At 45.9% G+C, this 18,483-nt stretch overlaps 1 protein-coding gene and 1 long non-coding RNA gene across 5 annotated transcripts in view; one reads left to right on the forward strand and one right to left on the reverse strand.

The window, feature by feature from the left end:
• The window catches only part of FHAD1 (forkhead associated phosphopeptide binding domain 1), a 165,213-nt gene that overhangs the window by 44,251 nt on the left and 102,479 nt on the right, over positions 1-18,483 (reverse strand). The window contains exons 16-19 of the mRNA XM_055582628.1: positions 6,408-6,478; positions 4,694-4,846; positions 1,081-1,188; positions 732-839 (exon numbers count right to left, since the gene is read on the reverse strand). Of these exons, the coding sequence (XP_055438603.1) occupies positions 732-839; positions 1,081-1,188; positions 4,694-4,846; positions 6,408-6,478 (440 nt within the window). The remainder of the gene's footprint in view (positions 1-731; positions 840-1,080; positions 1,189-4,693; positions 4,847-6,407; positions 6,479-18,483) is intronic.
• On the forward strand, positions 2,162-9,710 carry LOC129653197 (uncharacterized). 4 transcript variants are annotated; one of them, XR_008714975.1, is made up of 5 exons: positions 2,195-3,176; positions 5,802-6,455; positions 6,555-6,683; positions 7,685-7,853; positions 9,119-9,710. It is a non-coding gene; the product is annotated as an uncharacterized LOC129653197 (long non-coding RNA). The 4 variants fall into 4 exon arrangements; XR_008714976.1 differs by lacking the exons at positions 6,555-6,683; positions 7,685-7,853 and having other exon boundaries at positions 2,203-3,176; positions 5,802-6,502; positions 9,119-9,701; XR_008714974.1 differs by lacking the exons at positions 7,685-7,853; positions 9,119-9,710 and having other exon boundaries at positions 2,205-3,176; positions 6,555-6,709.

The following is an 18,483-nucleotide window of genomic DNA, read 5'->3' on the forward strand; positions in this document are numbered from 1 at the left end:
CCAAGCATAACATGTCTATGAGCCCTTTTCAGCCAGTGAGCTGCTAATCTGTCACAGGTTAATCTGTCGCAGCTCAGAGGAGGGGACCAAGGCCAGGCTCCAGGCCTGTGAAGGGCATTTGTGTCTGGAGAGGAGCCGGTACCTCTATTCTTATGCATCTAAAAGGTTACTCTGTGGAAGAGAAAGCAGATGGGACTTGCAGGAGCCCAGAGGGGTAGGTGGAGGGTTGAAACCTTTTCTGAAAGAGAATCTGAGTCAACTCAATATAAAGGAAGAATTTTCTGCCAGCCAAGGTATCAACACTGGGATGGACTTCCCTGGGCTGTAGAAAATTTCTTGGTGGTGGAAATGAAGGGTGGGGCATTTTAAGATGTTGTTGGATTCACGTTGCCCTAAAGTTCCAGGATTCTGAAAGTCCTCCATTTTTAGGATTCAGGATGTAGTCTCCATGCAGAAAACACACATGTTACCAATCCTGATGTGTCCCCTAAGATTGTATTTTATGACATTTACAAGTTTTGTGTAAATTGTAGGCGCAAGGTTACAACTCTAGGGTCTTCTCCTAGAGTCCTACTTGCTTCTTCCTAAAGTAGCTGAGCTCCCCCATGGACAAATCCCTCTAGGAAACTCCGCCACGCTTGACTCCCCATCAGCTGTGGTTTGAAACTTACTTCCACGTGGCCCTCAAGCTGGATGTGGGTTTGAGCCGCCTATCTCCCCAAGCCGCGTACCTCCTTCTGGTGGGTTAAGTGGTTCTCCAGCTCTTGGACTTTGCTCTGTTGTTCTTCTAATGCTTCCTTTGCTCTGCTTTTCTCCTGAGAAATGGTCTCCTCCAAAGCCTGAAAACCAATGACCGGCGTTTAACAGACAGAATTACGACGGCAGGAATCCAGATTCTGCTAGGCATTGCATGGGCAGGTGAACTCTTTACTACTCACAGCATCCCCACGGGGAGACTGTGGGCAGCTGAGAGCCTGGCAGCTGGGGTGGGCAGGCCCAGATGAGTGTCTCAGGTGAGTCCGTCCTGGCTGCCTGACCTCGCCCTGGGCTCAGGCTGGCTCTGCCTCCCTGAGCTCATACCTTCTTCTGGCGGGTTAAGCGGTCCTCCAGCTCTTGGGCTCTCTTTCGTTCTTCTTCTAATGCTTCTTTCGCTCTGTTTTTCTCTTGTGTAATGCTTTCCTCCAAAGCCTGAAAGTCATGACTGTTGTTTAATAGACATAGTTACCATGGTAGGAATCAGGACTCCGGGCCAGGCACTTCACAGATTAACTCTTTCACATCTCAACACACAACAAACCCATGGAAAACTGTGGACAGTATATCTAGGGCCTAAGATAATGGGGTCTGGAGTTGGCAGGGTCAGATTAGAGCCTGCGGCTGATTCTTCCTAGGGGTATAGTCTTGGGCAAGTGAGAAGCTTTAGAAACTCAGTTTCCCCATCTGTACACTGGGGACAGTAAGAGTGCTTCCTGCATTGGGTTGACAGAAGCAGCAGATGAGATGATGAACATGAAATGCTTGGCACACGATAATCATTCAGTAGTAAAGATCAATCATTTCTTCTGTCATTTCCACTTTCTTGAGGAGGAAATAGGCTTAGAGAGATTAGGACTGTTTACCAATGAATCACATCAATGGGAAACTGAACCCTGGTCCCTTTGATTCTAGAACCAGTAGTTGGCAAGCTACGGCATGTGGGCCAAATGTGGTCCACTGTCTGCTTTTTTTTGTAAATAAAGTTTTATTGGAACTCCACCATGCTCATCGTGGGTTGCCTTGGCACTGCAACCACAGAGCTGAGAAATCAGGACAAAGACATGACCGGCACAAGTGAAAACAGATACTATGTGGCTCTTTATGGGAGAAGTTTGCTGACCCCTGATCTAAACCATTAGTGTGTGCATAAGTCAGGGGAATGTTGTTAACAGATCATAATAATAATAAAAAAAGAACGATACCTTCATAAGTTAGCTACTCAGTCGTGTCTAACTCTTTGCAACCCATGGACTGTAGCCCACCAGGCTCCTCTGTCCATGGAATTCTCCAGGCAAGAATACTGGAGTAGGTAGCCATTCCCTTCTCCAAGGCATCTTTCTGACCCAGGGATTGAACCCCTGCATTGCAGGCAGATTCTTTAATGTCTGAGCCACCAGAGAAGCTCTATAAGGGAACCTAGAATTTCTTACCATTGAAGCAGAGTCCTAAGACAAGTCAGGATTTGTGCGGAGGAGCTTAATTAATGAATTTTGAAACACATATTTTTAGAAAGGGTCGGGGGTGACAGTGCCATGTTCATTTAAAATTGGGGCACCTAGCACTCAAGCCTGCGATGGTACTTCTGGATGAGTCCCTGGGGTCAAGCCAATCAATGTAAGTGTCTGGGGAAGAATGACCCTCAATGGGACAGTTGTGGACATGAGCAGCTGTACTCTCTGTCTGTGGGTCCCTGGCTTTGTGTTCCCCTCTGCAAGGGGTGGTGTGCCCTCTGAAGTTTGGTGTGATTAAAGGGGGGTTGATGTCAGCCCTTGAAACGCTGTGTCTGTTGGAATCAATGTTACAAAGGGGCATCTGGAGGGCCCAGGCTGGTGCCGAAGGTGGTCGTGAACAGGCTGGGGCTATAGTACTGTACATTCACAGTGGAAAACAGTCAAACCAAAATTGAAACTAAAATAAGACATTTGGGAAGGGAGAAATTAAACAGAGAAGAGAGAGGAAACAGGTGGAGAGTTCTGCGAAAGTTTTGAAGATTTTTAGGTTCTTTCTGGTTTTATTTCCCTCTCTATAGAATGGCATTGTTTTTTTTCTTCTACATCTAATTGCCCTTCTGAAGGGACCTGTCTTGATTTAAGGCCGTTGTTTATATACCTGTATGGGGCTCACAGGTGATTTTGGTCAGGTGGTTCTTTCTTTTTAGTCTTTTATTTCACAAAAGGCAGAGAAAGAGGCAAAGAGGAGAAGAGGTAATGAGGCACGGATTAGAGGATGAGATGAAACCGGCAGAGGCTGCTGCCTCTTGGAGAGGCCTGGAGAGTCGGGGTGTCTGACAGAGAAGGAGGGTCCCAGCAGGAAGTCACCAAGCTGTTCCTGGTGGAGATGGAGGAACTGGCAGTTTTGGTCCTTTTTGGTGGAAGAAAGGAGGTGCTGGGGTTCGGTGGATCTGGTGCTGCTGTTTTGAGGTACGTGGGAGATGCTCTCTGTGGTGGCTGCACGTGGGAACCACCAGGGAGAGCTCACCAATCCTAGGGCCTAAGCTGCACCCCCACCCCAGCTAGATCAGAATCTGGGGGTGCGGGAGGGGGAGGGGGGTGCAAGGCCTTAACATTTTTTTTAATCTCTTCAATGACAGAAGTGCAGCCAAAGTCATGAACCAGGGATCCAGGGTGATGGTGACTGAGGTAGTTAAATTCATGGTGGGTCCCTGAATATCAAAAATGGCCAACTCGGGACTTCCCTGATGGTCCAGTGGTTAAGAATCCTCCTTGCAATGCAGGGGACATGGGTTTGAACCCTGGTCCGGGAATTAAGATCCCGCATGCTGGGGAGCAACTAAGCCCACAAGCCACACCTACTGGGGCCCGTGCATCACATCTAGAGAGTCCATTTGCTGCAAGGAAAGATCCTGCAAGGTGCAATGAAGAGCCTGCGTGTTGCAACTAAGAAGCGACACAGCCAAATATGTAAATAAATATTAAAAAAAATACACGGTGAACTCAAGGACAAGGAGGAGAATTGGCCTATTAACTGCAGTTTCTGGCCTTCTCCTGAGATTCTGAATCAGTGGGGCTGGGGCAGGGCCCAAGAATCTGTATTTTCAACCAGCTTCCAGGTGGTTCTTATCTGCCAGCTTGGGTAAAACCTTCGTCTGAGACTCTGTTGCTGAACATGTGTCTGCAGAGCTGTGCCATTAGCACCTGCTGGGAGCTTGTCAGAAATGCAGAGTCCCAGGTTCCACCCTAGATGGGCTGAGTCAGAATCTGCCTTTTTACAACATCCCCAGGTGATTCACAGGCACCTCTGAGTTGAGAGACACTGCTGGTAGCATCCTTTAATTGGCCGTTTTCTAGAAAAGTAAGCAGCAATTTTGGCCACTTTATTCCCTTGATCTGTATAAACAGAAAGCAAAAGACTGAAATAACACTGGCTGGTCTTGCACATACTTAGAAACACTCTGTCAGTCATAAACCAGGACTTGTAGTAATGCCTCAGATCTGTAAAATCAGCTGCAGTGTATAAATCAATGAAGTACTGTTTCTAGAAATTTCAATAACCGTGCCTACTCAAGTTGATCCCGCTCTGAGTTTTAAGACCCAAGCTTCATGTTAATTCCTCCAACATCATTCACCCTTTTTATTTTTTAAAAAACATGTCTATTTATTTGGGTGCACTGGGTCTTAAGTTGCAGCAAGTAGGATCTTCGAGCTTCATTGTGGCCCGTAGGATCTTCAGCTGGGGCTTGCCGGATGTGGTTCCCTGACCAGGGATCGAACCCAGGCCCTCTGCATTGAGAGTGTGGGATCTTAGCCACTGAACTACCGGAGAAGTCTCCATTCACCCTCTTAAATTAATTTAGTTCCATGGCATCCATCAAGATTGCTGCTGAAGTTTCTGCTCTAAATGTGCGCCCTCAGTTTTTTATGGGGAAGGTCATCTCATCCATTTCCAGCATGAAAGGGAAGGATAGGAGCCTCCTTACCGCCTTCTCTTCCATCAGGCACTTGACTTGGGCTTTCAGCTTCTCCTCCTGCTGTAGCCTTTCCTCGCTCAGCTTCTCCTTCTCTGCCAGGTGCTCCCGCAACTTCTCTTGCATCAGAGACTGCTGAGTTTCCTGAGAACTGCTGATCTTGATCTGAAGGGAGAGGAAGGGAGACTGTGGCTGATTAGTCCTGTTTGGGACTAATGCAGGAGTCATTTCCACTACCTTTGCGGGAGGGACAAAAGTTCCCAAAACTTTCTGAAAAATGCAGAAAAACTATGCTTAACCTAGTAACTAGTAGGGAAGCAGAAGAGCATCATAGGTAAGAGTTCAGACTCTAGATCTAGACAGACTCTCAGCCATAGTTCTTTCTAGATGCTTTTTCATTTAAAAGATGAGGTTAATATGAATATATACTTCTTAGTGTTATCAGGACTGAACGAGATAATGTTGGAAAGCTTTTACCACAGTGCTTAGCACGTAGTAGGTGCTTAGCAAATGGTAGTTAGGCTTATTCGTTATTATTTGCTGAGTGTAAGAGAAAAAGCAGTGAGCTAGGGCCAGAAGGCCTGAACTTTTGTCTTGATTCTTCCACCAACTAGCTGTGTGACATTGAGATAGTCACCTAAGCCTCTGAACGTCATTATCCCTATCTGTAAAATAAGGAGAATGGATTAGATCAGGGGTTGGCAAACTATTGTCTGCAGGCCACATCTGGACCACTGTCTATTCTTATAAATAAAGTTTTATTGGAACAGAGCATGCTTGCCACACCCATTCATTTATGCAATTGTCTATGGTTGTCTTTGCTTTATAGTAGCAGAGTCAGATAGGTGTGACAGAGATGATATGTCCTGAAATATTTACAGGCCCTTTACAGAAAAATTTTCTTACCCCTGGATAGATGGTCTTTGTGGTTGATTGCTGCGGTGCTCCCCCTATTTCACCCTTACTCTATTCATACCTTTGGTTATGTAACTTGTAGTGCCTGCCGATATCCTGCCCCTGATGCTGAACTCAGTCATGTGACTTGCTCTGGCCAATGGGATGTTGGCAGACATAACACAAGGGCCTGATTTCTCTTCCTGATCTCTGCTTCCTCTGCTAGTGCCATGAGAACATGCTTAGGCCAGCCTGCTGGAGGATCAGAGACATGTGCAACAGAGCACAGCTGCTCCAGCTGAGGCCAGCCTAGATCAGTCAAGAGCCAGCCAACACCCAGGCCTGTGAGTTAAGTCCATCCAAGACCAGTGGATTCACCCTGCAGCTGGCCTGGGACATGTGAGCAGTGGAGTAATTGTGGAATACTGCTATTGTTTATTATGCAGTATTAATATGGCAATAGCTATCAGAGCAATACAATCCCTAAGGGTTATTTTGCCTCTAAAATGTTGACATTATGTAACTTTTGGTATGTCTGCTCTCTGTACTGTGGCTAGCTGTACTTCTTCCACTGCACTTAATAAACACAAATTTTAAGATCTAACGTCATTCAAAATTGTCTGGGTGTGGACAGAGGAAAACAAGTCTCCTTGCCCTCCTGGGAGATCTCAGCCACCCCATCTGAATCATTTGGAGTGAGAATGGAGATATCATATCACCTTTTGGAGGATGTGCACTGACTACCTCATAGAGGAACAACGGAGTTAAGATGCCCAGTGCCATGAAAATTTTAAGGAGGAGCTGAAATGAACTTTTGGAGCTCAAAGATTACCTGAAGTTCCTGAGTCCGACTTGTAATTTTTTTATAATGTTCCAGAAGGTATTTCAGATACAAAGACAATCCTTAAGAAGAGAAGCAAGAAGAAGGTAAGTATCAAGTCAATTCACTTTCTTTGTTTTCTGAATAATGTCTTCACAGGGCCTGCTGACAGGAGGATGAGGGCAATGCTACCCTCCCATCAAGATAACACAAGTTGCCATCCATCTTGTGTTTTCTTAAATGGCTGATCAGCTTCAGTTGGGCTCAAATCCAACTTTCTTTTTGGAGGTAGACAATAAAAACCATCCACAGAACCCTTGTTGACTAAGTGTCCACTGTGCACAAAACTGTGAGCTGAGCTTGGGGGATGGCATGAAGCCATTCCTCAAGGGACTCAGGTTCAGTCTGAGAACAGGTCTAAGTGTCTGACAGGAAAGAGGCAGTGACCCCAGGTGATGTGGAAGTGACCGCTGAAGGAGTGGGGAAGTGTGAGGGTCCCAGAGGAAGAGCTATTGTTTACCCAGAGTGATCACTGCTCAGCTGAGGATCCACTGGGCGTGGGCACTGGCATATGTTCAGAGTTGGAGGGGAGGACATTTCAGGATGGACAATGTGGATGAATGGTGCCCCACAAGAATAAAAGGATAGTAGCTTGTGGTTTCTTAATGACATCACAGTGAGTTGATGATGACATTCAGAGGGACTTGATTACAGGCTGATGGGTAGACTAATCTGGTCTGGTCTGGTATGGAAACTTGAGAGGCTTTTCATTATGGGTGTCAAAGCTTTATTATGTTCTGGGTATGAAGAACATTTGATAGATATTTTTTAACTATGGGGTTTATTTTTCTAAATATGGGTTGATCGAGCAGTCAGTTGGTTGGGGATGCCTTTAAAAGAAAGTTTAAGTTTTCCCAGTGTGAACCTTAAAAGGTCAGAGAAGTACATTCATTTATTAAATTCTCTGTTGGGAGAACAAAGCTTCTCGCCCGACATTTTAGTTTTGATTTTTCAAAGGGTCTTGATCAGTGGTTGTGCCTTGGCTAGAATTTGTGGGACTTTTGTTGCTATATAGTCAGCATTTACAAAATCTGAAGCATCATAAATAAAGTTATTTATTTAATCATAAAAAAATCGATGGCCCCCCACACCCAAAGATTTCCAGGTCCTAATCCTGAGAGCCCATGGACATTACCTGACAGGGCAGATAGAGCTTTGCGGATTTGAGGAAGTTGAGGATCTTGAGATGGGGGGCTTATCCTGGATTGTCCGTTTGGGGTTCTTACAAGAAATGGACAGAGGGAGTTTGACTACAGACAGAGGAGAAGGTGATGTGAAAGAAGCAGAGAAAGCTGAAGACACTCCCTTGCTGGCTTTGGAGATAGAAGAAGGGGCCATGAGCCACAGAATGCAAGGGACGAAGGAGTAAAGACTACAAAAGAGTAAAGACTGGAAAAGGTGAGGGATCAGATTTTTTTCCTACACCCTCTGGAAGAGACCGACCCCTTGACTTTAGCTTAGTGAAACTAAATTTGGACTTTGGGCTCCAGAGCTGTAAAAGAATAAATATGAGTTGTGTTAATATAAGCCACAGAGCCTGTGATAATTTGTTATGACAGCCATGTGTGCATGCACGCTAAGTCACTTCATTCGTGTCCAACTCTGTGACCCAATGGACTATAGCCTGCCAGATCCTCTGTCCATGGGGTTCTCCAGGTAAGAATACTGGAGTGGGCTGCCATGCCCTCCTCCAGGGGATCTTCTCGACCCAGGGATCGAACCTGTCTCTCTTTTATCCCCTGCACTGGCAGGCCGGTTCTTTACCACTAGTGCCACCTGGGAAGCCCATGACAGTCACAGGAAACTAATATCGGGGGTGAAGGGAAGAGGCAGGATGAGAGGTGGGGAATGCAGCACATGTTCTGGAAGAGGGTCGAGGTTAGCTGGGGTGGAGTGGATGATGGGGAGGGGAGGAGTAGAGGGAACAGTTGGGAGGGAGGCTGAGGTCAATTGTGGCCAGCCTAGGGCAGTAGCCTAAAGACTGTAAACCTGACTTAAATTTATGAGTGTGGCCTGTGTGCCCAGCTCTCTGCTAAGCAATCGATGCATCACCCCCACTGTATCGTCTGACCATCGCCCCATTTTACAGACTAGGCAGGGGGGCTCTGAGACATGTGGCTGCTAGATGCTGGCAAGCAACCTAGCCAGGGCTTGGGCTCATGGCAGTTGGACTCCAGGGTCTGAGTCACTGCTATTTCGGCTGCTGATGGAGCAGTGAATTGGCTTAATGAACTGTATTTTTTTTTTCCAGAAAAATAACAGATGAATTAGAGAGGAAGGAGCCAGTAGAGTTTCTTAACTATAGCACTACTGACATATTAAAAGACACTTGCTCCTTGGACGAAAAGCTATGACCAACCTACACAGCATATTAAAAAGCAGAGACATCACTTTGCTGACAAATGTCCATATACTCAAAGCTGGGCTTTCCCTGTGGCTCAGATGGTAAAGCATCTGCCTGCAATGCAGGAGACCTGGGTTCGGTCCCTGGGTCGGGAAGATCCCATGGAGGAAGAAATGACAACCCACTCCAGTACTCTTGTCTGGAAAATTCCATGGATGGATGAGCCTGGTAGGCTACAGGCCATGGGGTCACAAAGAGTTGCATACAACTGAGCGACTTCACTTTCTGACTTTCCCTTTCTTTCTTATGGTTTTTCTAGTAGCCACATATGGATGTGAGAGCTGGACCACAAAGAAGGCTGAGCACCAAAGAATTGATGCTTTCCAACTGTAGTGCTGGAGAAGACTCTTGAAAGTCCCATGGACTGTAAGGAGATCAAACCAGTCAATTCTAAAGGAAATCAACCCTGAATATTCATTGGAAGGACTGATGCTGAAGCTGAAGCTCCAATACTTTGGTCACCTGATGCAAAGAGCCGACTCATTGGAAAAGACCCTGATTCTGGGAAAGATTGAGGGCAGGAGGAGAAGGAGGCGACTGAGGATGAGATGGTTGGACGGCATCACTGATCAATGGACATGAATTTGAGCAAACTCAGGGAGACAGTGAAGGACAGGGAAGCCTGGTGTGCTGCAGTTCATGGGGTCACAAAGAGTAGGACATGACTCAGTGACAGCAACAGCTGACATATTGGGCTGGACAATCCTCTGTTGGGGGCTGTCCTGTGCAGTGTAAGAATCTTGAGCAGCATCCTGGCCTCTAGCCTCTGGCTTCCAGGAGCATCTCTCACCCCAGCTGTGATGATCAAAGATGAGAAGGTTTTGAGAAAGAGACCCGGCGGGAGTGGGGGCAGGTGGGTAGGACAGAGAGAACAGAGCCTGGGGAGGAAGGTGGGCCTTCAAAGACAAAGTCACAAGTTAGTGGTGAGGACAGAGGGTGTAATGCACTGTAAGGTCTTGGTGGGACAGGAGTACGAGCTGTAGAAAAGGAGTTAAAGAAGCAGTGATCCTGAAGATGCACCAGCTTGAAGGGCATGTTTGATGACAAAGGAGTGAGACGCAGAGAAAGGCTGGAGATGCTGAAGGAGGAGGTCGTGATTCAAGACCTTGCACATAGGATGGCCTGGGAGGGAGAGAGAAGGGGAAATGCAGGGAGGGAGGAAGTACGCCTGGAAGAGAACACAGTAGGAGAAGACAGACGGAAGGGGGGGAAGATGGATGTGGAGGGAGACGGAGGGGAGCTGAACAGGCTCACGCCTGGGCCCTTGACCTGCGACAAGGCCACCTGCTGAGAATTTCCAGCTTGGAAGAGTGAGAATGATAACAGTATAATAATAGCAAGTCCGTTGGACTGCAAGGAGATCCAGCCAGTCCATCCTAAAGGAGATCAGTCCTGGGTGTTCATTGGAAGAAATGATGCTGAAGCTGAAAACTCCAATACTTTGGCCACCTCTTGCGAAGAGTTGACTCATTGGAAAAGACCCTCATGCTGGGAGGGATTGGGGGCAGGAGGAAAAGAGGACGACAGAGGATGAGATGGCTGGATGGCATCACCGACTCGGTGGACATGAGTTTGGGTAAACTCCGGGAGTTGGTGATGGACAGGGAGGCCTGGTGTGCTGCGATTCACAAGGTCGCAAAGAGTTGGACACGACTGAGCGACTGAACTGAACTGACCTGAATAATAGCTAGTGTCAGTATTAAGCACTTGCTGTGTGCCAGGCACCACGCCAGGAGTTTGACACGTGATATTTTCTAATCATTACCAACAACCCAACAAGGAAATCTGTTTGCATTTCTAGGTGCGACACAGATGCTGAGCCAGGTTAAGCTGTGGAGCTCGTGAGCAGTAGGATCAGAGTTCAGACTTAGGTCTGTTGCTGTCTCTTTTTAAAAAAAATTATTTATTTTTAATTGTCATTCTCTTTTAAGAGAGACTAGCGGCTGGAGAGTGAAGGGTTGAGCTGGCTGATGTGAAGGGTGTGTGATAAGAAGGATACCAAGGTGGCAGAGATGGGTGACGCTAGCTTGGGCTGTAGAAGAGGGGTTTTCCTCTTTGAGAAGAAGCAATTCTTTATTATAGTTCTGCTTACAGAAGTTACGGAGGACAGGGGAGACAGCCTGATGTGCTGCCGTCTGTGGGGTTGCAAAGAGTCGGACACGACTTAGCGACTGAACAACGACAGCACAAAAGTTATACTTGCCTATTACACAAATCCAAACAGGACGAAACCCATAAAGTGAAAACTGTCCCTCCACCCCCGCCGCTGTATCCTCAGCGGCTTGCACACAGTAGGTCTGCAATAAACAGCTGTTAAAAGACTGAGTGAAAGTCAAGGCTCATGCAGTCCCATCATACTGGGATAAGACTTTCAACACTTGTTTTTTCTCCAAATTTCTCTTGTGGTCAGATAATGACACTTGGAAAAAAAAAAAAAAAAAGGGTGGAGTGGGGAGAGAACACTGTGTATATTCTATGACAATCTACTTTTTTTTCCACTTAAAAATACTGCTTATCTTGGATATCTAAGGAAGAGTGATTTTCTATGTATGGAGAGAAGTCTTTGTAACAAAGTCTTGCAGAAATAGACACAATCAACTGAGCTTGCAAAGAAAAATGTAAAAAGTCCTTTCTTTCCCTTATCAAAAGAAGCTGAGAAACCAGGCGGGAATGAAATTTAAGAGCCTCCTTAATGTCTCCTATCTTCCCAGAGGGCTTAATGTTTCTTGTCTTCCTAGTGGGACCAGGCAGCAAATCCTTCACCAATCAGATTTTTTTTTTAGATCACGGACTTTTAAAAAATTAAGGTATGGTTTATGTACAGGTATTATATGTTTCAGGTATATAACATAGTGGTTCACAACTTTTAAAGATTATACTCCACTTACAGTTATTATAAAAATGTTGGCTATATTCTCTGTGTTGTGTAATATATCCTTGTGGTTTATATTTTATACATAGTAGTTTATGCCTTTTAATCCTCTATCCCTGTCTTTTCCTCCCCTTCTCTCTCTCCTTTGGTAACTACTAGTTTGTTCTCCGTATCTTGGAGTCTGTTTCTTCTTTGTTACAGTTTCTAGTTCTATTTTTTAGCTTCCACATATAAGTGATATTATACAGTATTTGTCTTTTTCTGTCTGACTTATTTTGCTAAGCATCAGTTCAGTCAGTCAGTTCAGTCGTTCAGTTGTGTCCGACTCTTTGCGACCCCATGAATCGCAGCACGCCAGGCCTCCCTGTCCATCACCAACTCCCGGAGTTCACTCAAACTCATGTCCATCGAGTCGGTGATGCCATCCAGCCATCTCATCCTCTGTTGTCCCCTTCTCCTCCTGCTCCCAATCCCTCCCAGCATCAGAGTCTTTTCCAATGAGTCAACTCTTTGCATGAGGTGGCCAAAGTACTGGAATTTCAGCTTTAGCATCATTCCCTCCAAAGAAATCCCAGGGCTGATCTCCTTTAGAATGGACTGGTTGGATCTCCTTGCAGTCCAAGGGACTCTCAAGAGTCTTCTCCAACACCACAGTTCAAAAGCATCAATTCTTCGGTGCTCAGCTTTCTTCACAGTCCAACTCTCACATCCATACATGACTACTGGAAAAACATAGCCTTGACTAGATGGACCTTTGTTGGCAAAGTAATGTCTCTGCTTTTGAATATGCTATCTAGGTTGGTCATAACCCTCCTTCCAAGGAGTAAACGTCTTTTAATTTCATGGCTACAATCACCATCTGCCGTGATTTTGGAGACCAAAAAAATAAAGTCTGACACTGTTTCCACTGTTTCCCCATCTGTTTCCCATGAAGTGATGGGACCAGATGCCATGATCTTCGTTTTCTGAATGTTGAGCTTTAAGCCAACTTTTTCACTCTACTCTTTCACTTTCATCAAGAGCATAATACCCTCCAAGTCAATCCATGTTGTTGTAAATGGTAAAATTTCATTCTTTTTCATGGCTGAGTAGTAATCCATTGTGTATGTGTATGTGTGTGTGTGTGTATACACATATATACATACCACATCTTTTTTTTTTTTTTGGCTATGCCATGCAGCTTGTAGGATCTTAGTTCCCTAACCAGGGATTGAACCCAGGACACAGCAGTGAAAGCACAGAGTCCTATCCACTGGGCCACCAGGGAACTCCTCACTACGTCTTCTTTATCCATTCATCTGTTCATGGGAACTTATGTTGCTTCCATATCTTGGCTATTGTAAATAATGCTGCTAGGAACATTGGGGTCATGTAGCTTTTCAGATTAGTGTTTTTATTTTGAGGAGATAAATATCCAGGAGTGGGAATTGCTGGATCCTATGGTAGTTTTGGAGAAGGCAATGGCACCCCACTCCAGCACTCCTGCCTGGAAAATCCCATGGACGGAGGAGCCTGGTAGGCTGCAGTCCATGGGGTCACAAAGAGTCGGACATGACTGAGCGACTTCACTTTCACTTTTCACTTTCATGCATTGGAGAAGGAAATGGCAACCCACTCCAGTGTTCTTGCCTGGAGAATCCCAGGGATGGGGGAGCCTGGTGGGCTGCCGTCTATGGGGTTGCACAGAGTCGGACACGACTGAAGTGACTTAGCATAGCATAGCATATGGTAGTTTTATTTTTAGTTTTCTGTGAAACCTTCAAACTGTTTTCCATTAGTGGTTACACCAATTTACACTCCCGCCAACAGTGTGCGATGGTTCTCTTTTCTCCACATCCTTGACAACATCTGTTATTTGTTTTCTTTTTGATGATGGTTATTCTGACAGGTGTGAGGTAATATCTAACCAATCAGATCTTTAGTAGTGATCCCACCTTCTGGGCTGCTCCTGACATCACCCAGCAATACTTCAGGTGGTTTCCCTCTACATTACTCAACCTGGATTTCCCTGAGGGACTTACTTCAAGATTTTACAAACCTAGCTTGTTATTACATGCATTTTATCTCTTAGGACAATATTTTAAAAGGCAGGTAGTATGATGGTTAAGAGCAGGGGCTTTGAGTTGGGAGGGACCTGGATGGAGTGCCAGCTTTACTACTCGGCAGCTGGCACACACACCCATTGTCATGACTCTCGGAAGGAGGTCCAGGAAGAGGACAGAGTGCTCACAGCTAGGAAAACCTGACTTGCTGTCAGATGTAGATGGGGCAGGGGTCACGGGTAAAGTCACTTTGGTGTGAGTAAATCAAGCAGCAGTGCTGCTGGGCACATACCCATCTGACTGCCACCCACACTTAGTTCACATCACATCAACAGTGATGCTGACGGCAGCCGCCACTGACTAAGGCTCATGTGCGCATCTGTGGTTTGGGTGCCGCACCACTCAACCCTCACAGCTACTGGGTGAGATCTGCCCCCCATTTTATGACCAGTAAACAGAGGCACACAGAAGCCCAACAACCTGCCCACACAACTGGCGGTGCACACTTGAGAGTCAAGCCTTGGCAGCTGGTCTCCAATGCCCGGACGCAGAATCTTCACTGTAACGCAAACCTGGGGCAAGGCCAGCAGTGCGCTCAGGCAGGCGTCAGATGTTCTTCATCCCAGGGGATGAAACTCTCAACTTTGTCTCTACTCAAGTTAATGACAGAACCTGTCCTCTAGAAACTGGGTATGTAGCTGGTACCTCTCTGGACCTTTAGAGGTCATGTGGGGTCACAGAAAAAAACACAGCCATTAGAATCACAATGACCTCAGTTTGGGTTCTGACCCTGTCATGTACCAGCTGTGTGACTTAGAGCACATTTCGTAATGTTATTGGTACTCCGTTTCCTGGCCTGCAAAATAAAGACAACAATAGCACCTAGCTCATTGGGTTGTTGGAAGATAAAAGTACGAGGTACATGTAAAACAACTGACACAGTGACAGGTACCCAGGAGGAGTGAAACAAACCATGGTTCCTACCCTTTTTGTTAAGGAACTGTAAGCACAGAAGGCTCTTAGGAGTGTTTGTGGTTGGTGATGAATGATTGACGATCCCCTTCTGGCCTCAGTGCCTCAAATCACCTTATCACAGTGAAATACTCATAAAAGGTTTTGAGCCAGTTTCTGCATTTTTAAAATGAGGATTTTACATGCTTTACTGAGTTGTACGTGCTTTACTGAGTTATTGTGAAGATGAACTGAGGTTGCTGCTGCTGCTGCTGCTGCTGCTAAGTCGCTTCAGTCGTGTCCGACTCTGCGACCCCATAGACAGCAGCCCACCAGGCTCCCCCGTCCCTGGGATTCTCCAGGCAAGAACGCTGGAGTGGGTTGCCATTTCCTTCTCCAATGCATGAAAGTGAAAAGTGAAAGTGAAGTCGCTCAGTCGTGTCCGACTCTTCGCGACCCCATGGACTGCAGCCTACCAGGCTCCTCCGTCCATGGGATTTTCCAGGCAAGAGTACTGGAGTGGGGTGCCATTCCCTTCTCTGGAACTGAGGTTAGGTATGGAAAATACCTAGAACAGCGTCTAGAACGCAAGTGCTCAATAGTGAATGATGGCCACCGCTGTCACCATCACCATCCTCAGCACGTCCTACTCATTATTCTCACCGCCACGACCATCAGTCACCACCACCGTCGTCTTCACTGCCTTCATCACCGTCGCCATCACCCTCGTTATACTTACCATTATTATCTGAACCATCACCATCACCCCTGTGTGGATGGCTTTAGGAACTAAGGACAAGTAGTACCTAATCCAGAGAATATAAGGAATACTCTAGCTCATCTGGTTCTTTTCAACATTTGACGCTTTGAGAGAATATTGTTGGGGCTGGAAGATAAAAAGCCTTTTACCATTAGCTTCCTCTTCTACTGAATGAATGAACAATGGGCCATAGTCACTGGCCTCTCTGATATTTCCCTTTAACCTTCTTTGATTTCATAGAACCAATTACGAGCAGTTGTAATCAGAGAACACAGTCTGTGTCTCCCCAACTGGTGTTCCATAGAACATTATTCCAAGCATTGTTAGTTCGGGGTAAGGGTAGCAAGAAGGAGAAATGTGTTTTGGGAACACCGCATTCTTATCCCATCCTGAGAGATCCATACTGTGTATCAGTGCAGGAGGGGCTCTGCAGAGACCTGTTTGATATTGCTCAACTCTCCTGACTCTGTGAACTCCAGAGAAAAAGACAGGGGGCTTGAGGAATGCTGCCTGAAAAGAGTCTTCCTCAAGCTTTCTGATGGCTTAACGTTACAACCCATGTTTCTTTATGGTAATGCAGTCAGTCATGTCCAACTGTTTGTGACCCCATAGATTGTAGCCTGCCAGTCTCCTCTGTCCAGTGAATTCTTCCAGCAGGAATATTGGAGCAGATTGCATTTCTTCCTCCAGGGAGAATCTTCCTGACCCAGGGATCAAACCAGCTTCTCCCGCATTGCAAGCGGATTCTTTATCATCTGAACCACTGGGGAGGCCCTTTCATTTTCGTGACGAGATTTAGAGACAAATGCTATAATGACCCTTGCCAGTGGGGAGGGGACAGTGCATGCCTTGCTTAGTCCACTGTCACTAGGTTAGAGATCATGGTCCTTCCCTGTTTTAGTTCCAGTGTGAAGAGCAGCTAGAACTGTGGGCCACGTCTCACCTGATTTTACATACATTCAGACTCTGCCATGATTACAGCAATAGTGATGCTGGGGTTGCAGAGGTGTTGGGCTGTTGGGAGGAATCCAGTCCCTGCCTCTTCTCCATGTGGTCTGTGAAGGGCAGACATTTACAGAGAAGTTAATCTTGATTTTCTTTTCAAACATGTTTAAAAGAAATTTATACCACCTTCTGGATTACCTTAGAGATATCCTGGCTGGGGCTGTCTAATCACTGGAGTTGAATCAGTTCAGTTCAGTTCAGTCGCTCAGTCGTATCCGACTTTTCGCGACCCCATGAATCGCAGCACACCAGGCCTCCCTGTCCATCACCAACTCCTGGAGTTCACTCAGACTCACGTCCATCGAGTCAGTGATGCCATCCAGCCATCTCATCCTCTGTCGTCCCCTCTCCTCCTGTCCCCAATCCCTCCCAGAATCAGAGTCTTTTCCAATGAGTCCACTCTTTGCATGAGGTGGCCAAAGTACTGGAGTCTCAGCTTCAGCATCATTCCCTCCAAAGAAATCCCAGGGCTGATCTCCTTCAGAATGGACTGGTTGGATCTCCTTGCAGTCCAAGGGACTCTCAAGAGTCTTCTCCAACACCACAGTTTAAAAGCATCAATTCTTCCACTCTCAGCTTTCTTCACAGTCCAACTCTCACATCCATACATGACCACTGGAAAAACTATAGCCTTGACTAGACGGACCTTTGTTGGCAAAATAATGTCTCTGCTTTTGAATATGCTATCTAGGTTGGTCATAACTTTCCTTCCAAGGAGTAAGCGTCTTTTAATTTCATGGCTGCAGTCACCATCTGCAGTGATTTGGGAGCCCAAAAAAATAAAGTCTGATGCTGTTTCCACTGTTTCCCCATCTATTTCCCATGAAATGATGGGACCGGATGCCATGATCTTTGTTTTCTGAATGTTGAGCTTTAAGCCAACTTTTTCACTCTCCACTTTCACTTTCATCAAGAGGCTTTTTAGTTCCTCTTCACTTTCTGCCATAAGGGTGGTGTCATCTGCATATCTGAGGTTATTGATATTTCTCCCGGCAATCTTGATTCCAGCTTGTGCTTCTTCCAGTCCAGCGTTTCTCATGATGTACTCTGCATATAAGTTAAATAAGCAGGGTGATAATATACAGCCTTGACGTACTCCTTTTCCTATTTGGAACCAATCTGTTGTTCCATGTCCAGTTCTAATGGTTGCTTCCTGACCTGCATACAGATTTCTCAAGAGGCAGATCAGGTGGTCTGGTATTCCCATCTCTTTCAGAATTTTCCACAGTTTATTGTGATCCACACAGTCAAAGGCTTTGGTGTAGTCAATAAAGCAGAAATAGATGTTTTTCTGGAACTCTCTTGCTTTTCCCATAATCCAGCGGATGTTGGCAATTTGATCTCTGGTTCCTCTGCCTTTTCTAAAACCAGCTTGAACATCAGGAAGTTCACGGTTCACGTGTTGCTGAAGCCTGGCTTGGAGAATTTTGAGCATTACTTTACTAGCATGTGAGATGAGTGCAATTGTGTGGTCGTTTGAGCATTCTTTGGCATTGCCTTTCTTTGGGATTGGATTGAAAACTGACCTTTTCCAGTCCTGTGGCCACTGCTGAGTTTTCCAAATTTGCTGGCATATTGAGTGCAGCACTTTCACAGCATCATCTTTCAGGATTTGAAATAGTTCAACTGGAATTCTATCACCTCCACTAGCTTTGTTCATAGTGATGCTTTCTAAGGCCCACTTGACTTCATATTCCAGGATGTCTGGCTCTAGGTCAGTGATCACACCATCGTGATTATCTGGGTCGTGAATATCTTTTTTGTACAGTTCTTCTGTGTATTCTTGCCACCTCTTCTTAATATCTTCTGCTTCTGTTAGGTCCATAATATCACTCCTCTATTCTCATTCATTGGTGTAAGAAATGTCAAATTCATGCAGCCTCCCTGGGGGGGTGGTTTGGCAAGAAGGATCCACAATCTTAAAAACGTTGGAGTCCCCCAGGTGTGGCCCTGGGTTCTCCCTTCTCATCTGATACTTTCTTCCTCAGTGATAC

Source organism: Bubalus kerabau, chromosome 5, assembly GCF_029407905.1.
Source record: "Bubalus kerabau isolate K-KA32 ecotype Philippines breed swamp buffalo chromosome 5, PCC_UOA_SB_1v2, whole genome shotgun sequence".
Lineage (NCBI taxonomy): Eukaryota > Metazoa > Chordata > Mammalia > Artiodactyla > Bovidae > Bubalus > Bubalus kerabau.